This window comes from Ascaphus truei, unplaced genomic scaffold, assembly GCF_040206685.1.
Source record: "Ascaphus truei isolate aAscTru1 unplaced genomic scaffold, aAscTru1.hap1 HAP1_SCAFFOLD_400, whole genome shotgun sequence".
Classification (NCBI taxonomy): Eukaryota; Metazoa; Chordata; class Amphibia; order Anura; family Ascaphidae; genus Ascaphus; species Ascaphus truei.
This window is the reverse complement of record NW_027456731.1, coordinates 288357-302432: the sequence shown is the minus strand read 5'-3', so window position 1 is coordinate 302432 and position 14076 is coordinate 288357. Positions and strand designations below refer to the sequence as shown.

General features: G+C 51.5%; 1 protein-coding gene across 1 annotated transcript in view; it reads right to left on the bottom strand.

Annotated features, from left to right (window-relative positions):
- Positions 1–837: 837 nt before the first annotated feature.
- The window catches only part of LOC142483947 (uncharacterized), a 19703-nt gene continuing 6464 nt past the window's right edge, over positions 838–14076 (bottom strand). Inside the window, exon 6 of the mRNA XM_075583867.1 lies at positions 838–3516. Coding sequence (XP_075439982.1) covers positions 2426–3516 — 1091 coding nt within the window. The 3' untranslated portion in view covers positions 838–2425. The remainder of the gene's footprint in view (positions 3517–14076) is intronic.

The window sequence follows — 14076 nt, the reverse complement described above, 5'->3', positions numbered from 1 at the left end:
AGTGCTACTGAGCATGGCAATATATATATTTAAAACCAGAGACATAACATAAAACACAGACAAAGCTCAGTGCACATCCAGAAAAACTTATATACGGTACAGTGCCTAAATATACATGTATAAATAACTAATAAATAAAATGGTCTTTTAGTTTAACATTTTGGCCAAATTGTTGTAAGCCCTTGAGCCAACTGCACGGCAGACCATGTTTCAAGGGTCCCTACACTAATATAGATTCTTAATAATCTGTGCATTGCCAGGAAGAATGATTTATAATAAACCTGTCAATATTAGTTGCAAAAGTTCTAAGTCTGATTGAAGCTTTTATTAACCTGTACATTACCAGGAAAAGCACTCTGTAATAGATCAGCCTTCCTCTGTTCATTTTTGCTGTGCTGCTGCTTCATTGTGTATGGCATTGTCCGACTGATCTGAGGCTGCAAGAAGAGGGATGCAAAAAAAAGCCTTTCCCCGTGACAGGGTAGATAAAAGCCACCAGCTATATGCCTGGAAAACCTATGTCTAGTCTGCAGTGCAGCAGTGACTAGGTTAACTTCAGCTGGGAACCTCAGGACAATTAGTTGGATCCCAGCTGCCTAATCAAGGTGTGTTAAAACCCCAGGCTGTAGACACATGGTGCTGGCTGTTGAGGAGAGAGGAGTTAGCTACTGAAGAGATTACTGAAACAAGGTCTGTTAGCAAAGTAGATAAAAATATGAACTGTCTGTCCCCTGCATAGAAAGGGTAGCTGCCTTATTTTTAGACTGTCTGCTAAAGAGAAACTGTTTTGTTTGGTCTGCTGAAGAAAAGCCATTTTTTCTTTTGTTTGCTGATGAAAAGCTATTTTTGTTTTTGTGTGCTGTATATCTTTTAAGGCTAAATAAATAAGCCTTGTCAAGAAACCCGCGTGTGTAGTTGCATGTACCCTGCAACATATGGTGTTCAGAAGTGAGATTTTCAAAAGGCTCCTGCAGTTAAAGGGCCACACACACACACACACACACACAAAAGAATGGAAGAAATGTTTAAAGAGTTTCTGTGCGAGCAGGGACAGTTAATGCAGGAGCAGGCCCGGCTGCAAGCGGAGAGAGATGAAAGACTACAGGGAGCACAAGATAAGCGGATTGCCAAGCTGCTAATCCATTTCCAAGGGTCTGACAGTCCAGAACTTGCAAACAGACCCCCCGATACTCCTGAGGAAAATGGCACCGAACGAGGTTCCAGAGGCTTTTTTACTGACATTTGAAAGAGTTGCCGAAGCTCAGGGCTGGGCTACAGATCGCTGGGCAGCTGCTTTGGCCCTGATCCTCATAGGAGAAGCCCAGGCCTCATATCAGGGTCTCCCAGCAGATCAGGCAATGGACTACCGACAAGTCTCTCCCCAGAGAGGTCGCTGGTAAGAAACATTGAAATATCCATTATCTGGTCTCAAAATACTCCTCGGTAGATATCTAAACCACACCATATTGCTCAGCCTTAAATACAGTTATTTCCCATTGAACACAACCTAAACCCAGCCCCTGTCATAAATCAGTGGTGAGGTTGACAGTCTTACCCCAGAGTAAAACTCCTCCCACCCCAGGACGTTTAAAAACTGCTTTTCCTATGTAAATAACTTCATAACTCCAGTTCAGTAATACTTACTGGCAAGCAAGACATATTAATACATTTCGGCACGCATGACGCTCCCAATGAGACTAAATATTACAGTGTAAAACTAAAATTAAGAGATATTAATATCTGTCTCTTAGTACCTGCTAGATATCATGTGTCTGTAATCATTATTTGCGACTCGGTCCCACGGATACACACATGTAACTTTTAGCATGTTCAGCCGAGGACATCTCATGATATTCTTATATTTAATAAGGTCACTCATTCTGATATCTCCTTCTATAGCCACACCCCTGGCCCCCATAACACCCCTTGTCAAGAAATGCTTTGAAGCTGGGCGTCCTGTGTAGCGAACTTTTGTCACAGGTGCTATATTTCACACCCAATGCTCCAGCGTGGGCCTAGCTGTCTCTACAAGCAATATACACTTGGCCTGCAAATTAGGTATTAACATACACCAAACCCCCTCTGTACTGTTCACACCCAACTTCAATCAAGCCTTTTGAAGCCCAGATAGTTCTGAAAAGACACCACACATATTTGTATTTTCCTAAAACTGTAGCTCATTAACCCCTTAAGCCCCAGGGAGATTAACAATACCCAATTATCATGACATTAAGTAATTAAAAAAAGCAAAATATTCAACACAATAACTACAAATGCATTGTTTCCATAACCATTGAAAGAATTTTTTTAAAGAAAAATAACATCCACAATTTTTGGTGTTATATTACAAGGTAAACGTTTCTGTGTGCAAAAACATTTACCGCATTTAGAGCAAACAGTTTTTCTCCTGTGTGAACTCTGATGCCTAACAAGACATATTCATGTGTTTTCTATGATGTTTAACAAGACATGACTTACCGGCAAAACATTTCCCACATTCAGAACATACAAATGGTTTTTCTCCTGTGTGACGTCTCTGATGTTTAACAAGAGTAGAGTTCTGAGTAAAACATTTCCCACATTCAGAACATACAAATGGTTTTTCTCCTGTGTGTATTCTCTGATGTCTAAGGAGAGTAGAGTTATATGTGAAACATTTCCCACATTCAGAACATACAAATGGTCTTTCTCCTGTGTGTATTCTCTGATGTGTAACGAGATTAGAGTTACATGTGAAACATTTCCCACATTCAGAACATACAAATGGTTTTTCTCCTGTGTGAACTCTCTGATGTTTAACAAGACATGACTTACTGGCAAAACATTTTTCACATTCAGAACATACAAACGGTCTTTCTCCTGTGTGACATCTCTGATGTTCAAAAAGATTAGAGTTCTGAGTAAAACATTTCCCACATTCAGAACATACAAATGGTCTTTCTGCTGTGTGAATTCTCTGATGTTTAACAAGAGTAGAGTTCCGAGTAAAACATATCCCACATTCAGAACATACAAATGGTTTTTCTCCTGTGTGTATTCTCTGATGTCTACGGCGAGTAGAGTTATATGTGAAACATTTCCCACATTCAGAACATACAAATGGTCTTTCTCCTGTGTGTATTCTCTGATGTGTAACGAGATTAGAGTTATATGTGAAACATTTCCCACATTCAGAACATACAAATGGTCTTTCTTTTACTGACAAGTTGTTGTGAACGTTCCCTGCATTCATGTTTCCTTTGTTACACTTTGTAATAGGAGTAGATGCATATTCTGTCCCTGTATGTTCACTGATGGTATAAATGTGGGAGTCTGGGAGATTTCCTTCTTCCTGTGAGGTTGATTCCTTAACCATAATGCTCACAGTTTCTCTCAGACGCTGGTTTGGTATATCCTGACTAATGTGATTTGCTCCGTGATACATTTGGGTAACACTGGTATCTTCCATAACGCAATCTGGTGAACAGAGCAAAATGTGATATCCTTCGGGGGAATTCCTGTTCATGAATCCATCATCTGGGGAAAAAATGTGAGTAAAGAAATGCATTAACATCGGACACAAAAAATTATTTTCAAACATCAGATTTAGTTTAAGATTGTACAGATACAGGATACCCATGGTAAGATGTGTAACAAATCAGGTATTCAGTAAAAGTTTCCAATTAGAAGTGCAGAAAAGCATTCAAACTGACAATGACCTTAATTTGTGAGGATATTGCCTACCAGCAATATATATATATACATATATACAGTGTTCGACAAACCTATACATTTGCTCGCCCCGGGCGAGTGGATTTAACATCGTGGCGAGCTCCTATTGGCCCACGCAGCACACGTGTGGTACCAGGTGGCGAGTAGATTTTTTGGTGATTTGTCGACCACTGTATATATACATATATATATACATATATATATATATATATATATATACACATATATATATACAAAACACACAAAAAAGTATGTTGCTCAACACAAATATATGTGGTTAACTCAGGTCATCAAATAATACTAACTCATTGGGTAAGAAAAAATACTAATCCCAAAATAAGTCAGTTTGAAGTAAATATTAAAGAAAGGGCCTGATGGTGCTGGTGCTGGTGTTCATTTGTCTATCTCGGCAGAGCATCTGGTTCTTTAGAGCTATATCTTTCCTTTTAAAATATTTTTGGTGGTGTAATTTAGAGTGCTATTTAGGGGATTGTCTTTGTCCTTATCAACTGTGTGTTTTACATATATATATATATATATATATATACAGTGTTCGACAAATCACCCAAAAATCTACTCGCCCAACCAAAAAATCTACTCGACATCTAGTCCCGCCCCAAAACCCCGCCCTAGTCCCGCCCCAAACCCCGCCCTAGTCCCGCCCCCAGGCCCACTTTAATTTTTTTTAATAAATTCATAGTAAGAACAACATTTGTTTTTGACATTAATTTATTTATTGTATTACATTATACTACAATTAGTCCTTGTTACGTGTGTGTGTGTGTAAATGTTCCTGAACCCCATAACCAGTGCCTGGACGCCCCCGCGTCACAAAATCTAAAGCAGCAATCCCGCCTGGGATCTTACCTGATCCGCAGTCCCTCAATGTCCAGGTACCTCATTCCCGCAATGTAATACATTGGAGGGGAGGTGTTCCCTATCTGTCTTCTGGGTTAGGGGGGGTTCCGATGTCTTCCGTGTGAAGCTTGAGTCAGATCTGGAAGAAAGCAGTATTGGTTATTTCGGTGAAGTATAGGGCAGTTAAGATATATAGGGTAAATAAGAGATCCAGAGTGTGAGAGAGAGAGAGAGAGAGAGAGAGAGTGGGTGAGAGAGAGAGAGACACACACAGAGAGAGAGAGAGACACACAGAGAGAGAGAGACACAGAGAGAGAGAGAGAGACACACACAGAGAGAGAGAGAGAGACACAAAGAGAGAGAGACACAGAGAGAGAGAGAGACACACACACACACACACACACACAGGGAGAGAGAGAGAGAGAGAGACACACACACACAGAGAGAGAGAGAGAGACACACACACAGAGAGAGACACAGAGAGACACAGAGAGAGAAATACACATAGACACACAGAGAGAGAGACACAGAGAGAGAGACACACACACACAGGGAGAGACAGAGAAAGAGAGAGAGAGAGAGAGAGAGACACACACACACACACAGAGAGAGAGAGAGACACAGAGAGAGACACACACAGATAGAGACAGAGAGACACAGCGAGAGACACAGCGAGAGACACAGCGAGAGACACAGCGAGAGACACAGAGAGAGACACAGACAGAGACACAGAGAGAGAGAGACAGACAGACAGACAGAGAGACAGACAGACAGACAGACAGAGACAGAGAGACACAGAGAGAGAGAGAGAGACACACACAGAAAGAGAGAGAGACACACAGAGAAAGAGAGAGACACACAGAGAAAGAGAGAGACACACAGAGAAAGAGAGAGACACACAGAGAAAGAGACACAGAGAGACACACATTGAAAGAGAGAGACACACACAGAGAGACACATTGAAAGAGAGAGACACACATTGAAAGAGAGACACACATTGAAAGAGAGAGACACACCGAGAAAGAGAGAGACACACCGAGAAAGAGAGAGACACACCAAGAAAGAGAGAGACACGGAGGAAGAGAGAGACACACAGAGAAAGAGAGAGACACGGAGGAAGAGAGATAGAGAGACAATGAGAGACAGAGAGAGATAGAGACAATGAAAGACACAGAGAGATAGAGACAATGAGAGACACAGAGAGATAGAGAGACAAAGACAGAGAGAGTGCGACAGGGAAAGGGTGACACAGGGAGAGGGTGACACAGGGAGAGGGTGACACAGGGAGAGGGTGACACAGGGAGAGGGTGACACAGGGAGAGGGTGACACAGGGAGAGGGTGACACAGGGAGAGGGTGACACAGGGAGAGGGTGAGAGGGTGACACACTCACAGACACACACACTCACGGACTCTCACAGACACTCACAGAAACACACTCACAGACAGACACAAACACTCACAGACTCAAACACACACACACAAGCACAGTCCACACTCACAGACAGACACTCAGACAGACGCTCAGACAGACACTCACAGACAGACACACAGACACTCACACACACAGACACTCACACACACACAAACACTCACAGACAAACACACACTCACAGACACCCACCCACTCATACACGCAAACACACACATCCACACACACCCAAACTCACACACCCAAACTCACACAGACACACACACTCAGACACACACACACTCAGACACACACTCAGACACACACTCAGACACACACTCAGACACACACACAAACACACACCCACACTCAGACACACCCACCCACACACATCCAAACTCACACACCCAAACTCACACACCCAAACACAGACACACACACTCAGACACACACACACTCAGAAACACACACTCAGAAACACACACTCAGACACACACACTCACACACACAGACACACCCACACACACCCACACAGACACACACACACACACACTCACAGACACACACCCACACTCACAGACACACACACCCACCCTCACAGACACACACATCCACACTCACACACCCACACTCAGACACCCACACACACAAACAATCACAGACACACACTCACTGGGTGGGTGACTGGGTTGGTATTCATTGGAAGGGAGGGGGCCTACCTGTTTCTCCAGGGCCTGCTTGTCCTCCACATGCTGATCCACATGCCAGGGGATCGGGCAGGAGTTGCGGGAGGATCGGGGGGCCAGTGGGGGGATGGGGGGGCCAGCGGGAGGATGGGGGGGCCAGCGGGAGGGTGGGGGGACCAGCGGGAGGATCGGGGGGCCAGCGGGGGGGGTCAAGGTGCCAGCGGGAGGATCGGGAGGCCAGCGGGAGGATCGGGGGGGGGGGCAGCGGGGGGGTCGAGGTGCCAGCGGGAGGATCGGGGGGCCAGCGGGAGGATCGGGGGGGAAGCGGGTCAATCTGGGGGCCAGCGGGAGGATCGGGGGGGGGTCAGCGGGAGTATCGAGGGGCAGCAGGAGGATCAGGGGCCAGCAGAGGGGTCGGGGGGCCAGCGGGAGGATCCGGGGGGCCAGCCGGACAGACGCACGGCCGCCAACCTCCCCGATGGGAAACGTGGCAAGCTGCGCGTGCACCCAGGCTGCAGCCAGGAAGGGTGTCGGGGAGGTTGCGACGGTGGGATCGGTGGTGAGCAGGGAACAGCCGCACGGCCACCAACCTCCCTGATGGGAAATGTGGCCGGGAACTCCACGTGCCGCCCCCCCCCCCTTCAGCGCGTGCGCGCGCACCCCCCCAGATGGGTCTGCAGGGGCCTGAGGCAGACAGGCGTGGAAGGGGCTGGCTGCCGGAAGGGGGAGGAGTAGAAGCGCTGAGGAGGGAAAGTTGCTGAGAGGCGGGGGTGGAGCGAAGGCACTGCTCAGAGAGCCGGAGGCGGGGTCATCTCCCCAACAACATGAACCCGCCTCCGGCTTTTTTTTTTTTTTCTCCAGCGCGAGCGCGGGAAAAACAGCAGCGCGAGCACGGGAAATTTCAAAAACACACGTGTGCTGCTTGGGCCAATATTTACTCGCCCGGGGGTTAAATCCACACGCCCCGGGCATGTAAATGTATATAATTGTCGAACACTGTATATATATATATATGACTGAAATAATGTTTGTGTGTGTATTTATTCCCCCTGTGATTGGCCCCTCTGTGATTGGCCCACCAGCTCATTGACCTGAGGGTGGGCTGATGTCACAGTTCCTCTTGGGCTCACTTGGAGTTGGCAGTTCACTTGGCAGGACGACACTGACTACTTTGCTACTCACGCTCCTCACCTCACCGCCGCTGATCTCACCCTTTCCACCCGCCCCCTCACTCACTCACTCTCCCCCGCTCCCTTACTCGCTCTCCCCTGCTCCCTCACTCACTCTCCCCCCATCCCACCGCTAACCATGGTCCTCGGCGCCACCACGCACACCGCCTCACCTCTCTCCCCCCACCATCCCCGGTAATACCAAAAGAAACCCTCCCCGCCGCCACCGGCACCGCTACCCTCGGCGCCACCGCGCGCACCTCACTCTTCTCCCCTCACGCTCCCCCCGTTCATACCAAAAGCCAGCCTCCCCGCCACGGCGCGCACCGCCTCACCTCTCTCTCCCCCCGTCTCCCCCTTCCTCCGCACCTCTGCGGTGGGAGGGGGGACAGTCGAGATGTGGGGGGGGGAGGGCAACACCAGACTAACTGCCACACACACACCCCCTGACTGACACACACACACACACTGACTGCCACACACCCACACACACACCCTGACTGACACACACACACCCTGACTGACACACACACACACACTGACTCTCACACACACACACACTGACACACACACACACACACACTAACTGATGCGCATACACACACTGACTGGCTGATGCACACTGACTCACGCACACACGCCACACACACACTGACTGACGAGCACACACACTGACTGACACGCACACACACACACACACACTGACTGACGCACATACACACCGACTGGCGCACACACACAGGCACGCGCGCACACACTGACTGACGTGCCCACACACACACTGACTGACGCGCCCACACACACACACACTGACTGACGCACCCACACACACACAATGACTGACGCGCCCACACACACACTGACTGACGCACCAACACACACACACACAGAAACACTGACTGACGCGCCCACACACACTGACGCGCCCACACACACACACTGCCTGATGCACACACACATACTGACGCACACACACTGCATGAAGCTGTAAAGGAGGGAGGAACAGAGCTGTAAAGGAGGGGGGAGAATGGAGCTTGTAAGGGGGGCGGGGGACCGGACCTGTAAATGGGGGGGAGGGAGGGACGGGACCTGTAAATGGGGGGGGGGGGACCAGATTGATGTGAACGGGGGACAGAGAGGGGGAAACAGGAGAAGAGAGAGAGAGGGAGGGGGAGAGAGGGAGGGGAGAGAGAGGGGGAAGGGAGAGAGATAGAGAGGGGGAGGGGAGAGAGGGGAGCGGGAACATTACATCCCGGGCAATGCCGGTTATATCAGCTAGAATATTTATAAAATCAGGAAGCGTGTACCACATACATTTCCACTTTAGTATGGGAATGGTAAAGTTACAAAAGGACATTCGAAATTATTGATAGATATACTAATTTGTGATCAAGTTTCCTTTTTTTATTAAATATGTTATATGATGATTATTCCTAGAACACCCACCACTAAAGTGTTTATTATTCCCCAGTGCTGACCCTGATTCTGCGCTGAGACCCATGCTCCACTACGCAGAATAAGGGTACGGGGTGACCAGCTTCCATGGGTTACACCTGACCTTATAGCACTCTACCAGTTCACGGATGCCTTGTGGAAAAGCTACAATGTAACTGGCAATACCAAGGATCTCAATCACTACAGATGACTGCGGCACATGTGCACAAGGCAAACAAGGCATGCAAAAGTACAATATTACTATGACAATCTCCACCAGAATACAGCAAACCCAGCTAACTTATGAAGGTTATCAACAACATATTCCAGCCTTCTAACCATCAACAGCCAAGTAATATCACTAAGGGGGGATATTACTCTGGCAAACCCCACTGACATTGCAAATGCATTCAATGATTACTTTGTGGGTTGTGCTACTAACTTATTAGCGAAACGCAACACAAACCACAATCTGAATCTCATCCTGGAGTACCGATATAGCCCCACCCCCTCCCAACATTGCCCACAATTTTCAATTTGGCCCAGTATCCGAAGAGGAAATTACACAAGCGCTCCTCAAATTAAAACTAAGCAGCCAATGTGGACCTGACTTACTACAATCTAGGTTCCTAAGACTTGGTGCCCCAGCAATTGCCAAACCAATTGCTTCCATAGTCAACTCTATCCTGTCTACAGGCCATATCCATAAGACCTGGAAAACTGCCAGAGTTGTCCCAATCTTCAAAAGTGGGGACAAAAACACCGTCTCAAACTTTTTCTCCAATACTATCCAAAGTCATGGAAAAATGTGTTCACTCCCAATTAAGCGATTACTATACCAAGACAAATTTCCCTAGCCAATTCCAATCTGGCTTTCGCCCCAAACACTCTACCGTAACTACCCTGCTAAAAGTTTTGCAATGAAATCCAGTGTGGAATGGAACGGGAACAACTCACTGGTGCAATATTCCTAGATTTTGCAAAGGCGTTTGATACTGTTGATCATGCTATCTTGCTTAACAAACTCCAGAGCTCTGGAAATATGGCAGCATGCTTTAAACTGGTTTCAATCCTACCTATCAGGAAGATTCCAACATGTGTCCATCTCAGGCTCTAACTCCAACCACCTGTATATCACCTGTGGCATCCCGCAAGGCTCTGTTCTGGGGCCCCTACTCTTCTCAGTGTTCATCAATGATCATCCCACAGCTTGCTAAGGAAGCCTCAATACAGATGACACAATCCTATATGCACACAGCCATAGCCTCTCCGACCTTCAACACATACTTCCATCTGACTTTTTGAGACTCGAAAATTGGATTTCCCAAAACAGACTGTTTTTAAACACTGACAAGACAGTAACAATGGTATTTGGGACCAAGACTAAATTTTTAAATCTTCCAGTGACTGAGCTCCAGATCAGAACAAATGCTAACACCAACCTAACCCCTGTTACTAGTTTTAAATACCTGGGCATATGGTTAAGTTTGACTCCCACTTAACATACGGAATGCACATTGATACCCTGACATACAAAACCTATGCCAAACTAGGGGTACTTTACAGGAACAAATCCTCCCTAAGCCTGCTGGTCAGAAAGCGTATCGCACAGCAGAGGTTTCTCCGATTCCGCCCCTTCTCAGCTGGGTTTTCCCCCCCTTCACACCTCCGTCCCCCCCCTTCACACCTCCGTTCCCCCCCTTCACACCTCCGTTCCCCCCCCCTTCACACCTCCGTTCCTCCCCCTTCACAGCTCTGTTCCCCCCCCCCTGCACCCCACATCACTCTCCCCACCCTGCACCTCAAATCACTCTCCCCCCTCTGCACTTCACACCACTGTCCCCCCCCCCTGCACCTCACATGATGGTCCCCCCCCTGCATCACCCCTCTGTCCCCGGTGCTGGTTTCCCCCCCCCCCCCCCGTCCCCCGTTTGCCCTCAACCTCCGGTTCCCCTGCACGTCACATCACTGTGCCCCCCTGCATCACCCCCCCGGTCCCGGCGCTCGTCGGTCCGTCCCCCGGTCATCCCGTGCTCGTTGACCGCGGGTGTCGGGCGTGAGGTGGGGAGAAGCGCCGGGCTTGGCTGAGGCGCGGGGGGTAGCTGCAGCGGGCGGATGCTGCGTAGCAGAGTCGCGTGTGGAGGTGACGCGGTGGGTGGAGATGTTGCGGAGCGGAGTCACCGGCGGCACGGGTGGAGGTGAGAAGCGCCGGGTTTGGCTGAGGCGCGCCAGGGGTGGGGGGGGTGAAGGGCAGGGGTGGGGGGGTGAAGGGCAGGGGTGGGGGGGGGGGTTGAAGGGCAAGGGTGAAGGGCAGGGGTGGGGGGGGGGTGAAGGGCAGGGGTGGGGGTGGTGAAGGGCAGGGGTGGGGGTGGTGAAGGGCAGGGGTGGGGGGTGAGAAGGGCAGGGGTGGGGGGTGAAGGGCAGGGGTGGGGGGTGAAGGGCAGGGGTAGGGAGGGTGGTGAAGGGCAGGGGTAGGGGGGGTGAAGGGCAGGGGTAGGGAGGGGGGTGAAGGGCAGGGGTAGGGAGGGGGGTGAAGGGCAGGGGTAGGAAGGGGGGTGAAGGGCAGGGGTAGGGGGGGTGAAGGGCAGGGGTAGGGGGGGTGAAGGGCAGGGGTAGGGGGGGTGAAGGCAGGGGTAGGGAGGGGGGTGAAGGGCAGGGGTAGGGAGGGGGGTGAAGGGCAGGGGTAGGGGGGGTGAAGGACAGGGTAGGTGGGTGAAGGGCAGGGGTGAAAGTGAGGCACAAATTGTTGGCAGGACTAAAATGTCCCTCTCCACACACACACGACGGGAGTGAGAGGTGGTGGAGAGTGGGACTGGCGCAGATCCGAGGAGGCTGCTTGGCCCCCCAGCGGCCGGGAGGTAGCGCCGGGGAGGTAAGGGAGCGCCGGGGAGGTAAGGGAGCGCCGGGGTGGTGAGGGAGCGCCGGGGAGGTAAGTGAGCGTAGGCGGCTGGGTTAGGAGGGCCGTGCTGCGCTTCCCCTCCGTCCGGGAGCCGGTGCAGGGCGGCGCACATGATGGGGGGGGGGAGGGGGGACAGAGGAGGGGGGGGAGAGAGAGTGTGTGTGTGTGTCCCCTTTGGCCCGTCACTCCGCCTCAGGCCAATGAGAGGTGTGCGGGGGCGGGTGGGCCAAGGGAGCAATCTCATTGGCCTGAGGCGGAGCCAAAGGTCCAATGCGATTGCCCCTAGACACAGGACAAACAGACACGCATACAATGGTTTGAGAAATATATAGATAGATATAAGCCATATTACTAAGCAGCGCTACTCCATAAAACATTCTGTCCCAATCATATGAATAGCAGCACTTAGTATATCTGGCCCATAGCAATCTACTCCAGGTCACACACAGTAGCACTGGGTCACCTTATCCCACGTGTGACCGGCTCCCACTGTCCCCTCCCCACCTCATCCTACGTGTGGCCGGCTCCCCTGTCCCCTCATCCCACGTGCGACCGGCTCCCACTGTCCTCCCCAACTCATCCGACGTGTGGCCGGCTGCCACTGTCCCCCCCCACGTGTGACCGGCTCCCACTGTCCCCCCCCCGTGTGACCGGCTCCCACTGTGTCCCCTCCCCAACGTGTGACCGGCTTCCACTGTGTCCCCTCCCCAACGTGTGACCGGCTCCCACTGTGTCCCCTCCCCAACGTGTGACCGGCTCCCACTGTCCCCCACCCCACCTCATCCTACGTGTGACCTGCTCCACTGTCCCCACTTCATCCCCGTGTGACCGGCTTCCACTGTCCCCCCCCCCCCACGTGTGACCGGCTCCCACTGTCCCCCCCCTTGTGTGACCAGCTCCCACTGGCCCTCTACCCCCCCACGTGTGACCGGCTCCCACTGTCCCCCCCCCCTCATCCACGTGTGACCGCTCCCACGGTCCCCCCCCCTCATCCCACGTGTGACCGGCTCCCACTGCCCCCCCCCCCCCCGATCCCCCGTGTGACCGGCTCCCACTGTCCCCCCCCCTCATCCCACGTGTGACCGGCTCCCACTGCACCCCCCCCTCATCCCCGTGTGACCGGCTCCCACTGTCCCCCCCCCCTCATCCACGTGTGACCGGCTCCTACTGTCCCCCCCCATCATCCCACGTGTGACCGGCTCCTACTGTCCCCCCCCATCATCCCACGTGTGACCGGCTCCCACTGTACCCCCCCCTCATCCCCCGTGTGACCAGCTCCCACTGCACCCACCCCTCATCCCACGTGTGACCGGCTACCACTGCGCCCCCCCCCCTCTCATCCCACGTGTGACCAGCTCCCACTGCTCCCCCCACCCTCATCCCACGTGTGACCGGCTCCACTGACACCCCCTCCCTCCCCCCACTTCATCCCACGTGTGGCCGGCTCCCACTGTCCCCTCCCCACCTCATCCCTCTGCTCCCCACAGCAAAACACACACACCCCACACCCCCCCCCCCCACACACGCCTCATCACACACACGCCGCATCACACACACACACGCCTCATCACACACACACGCGCCGCATCACACACACGCGCCGCATCACATACACACACCGCATTCACACACACGCCGCATCACACACACACGCCGCATCACACACACGCGCGCGCATCACACACACGCGTGCCGCATCACACACACACCGCATCTCACACACACGCGCGCTGCATCACACACACGCGCGCCGCATCTCACACACACACGCGCCGCAACACACACACGGGCCGCCTCACACCACACACGCGCCGCATCACACACACACGCGCCGCATCACACACACACGCGCCGCATCACACACACACGCATCACATCAGACACACACACCGCATCACACACACACAAT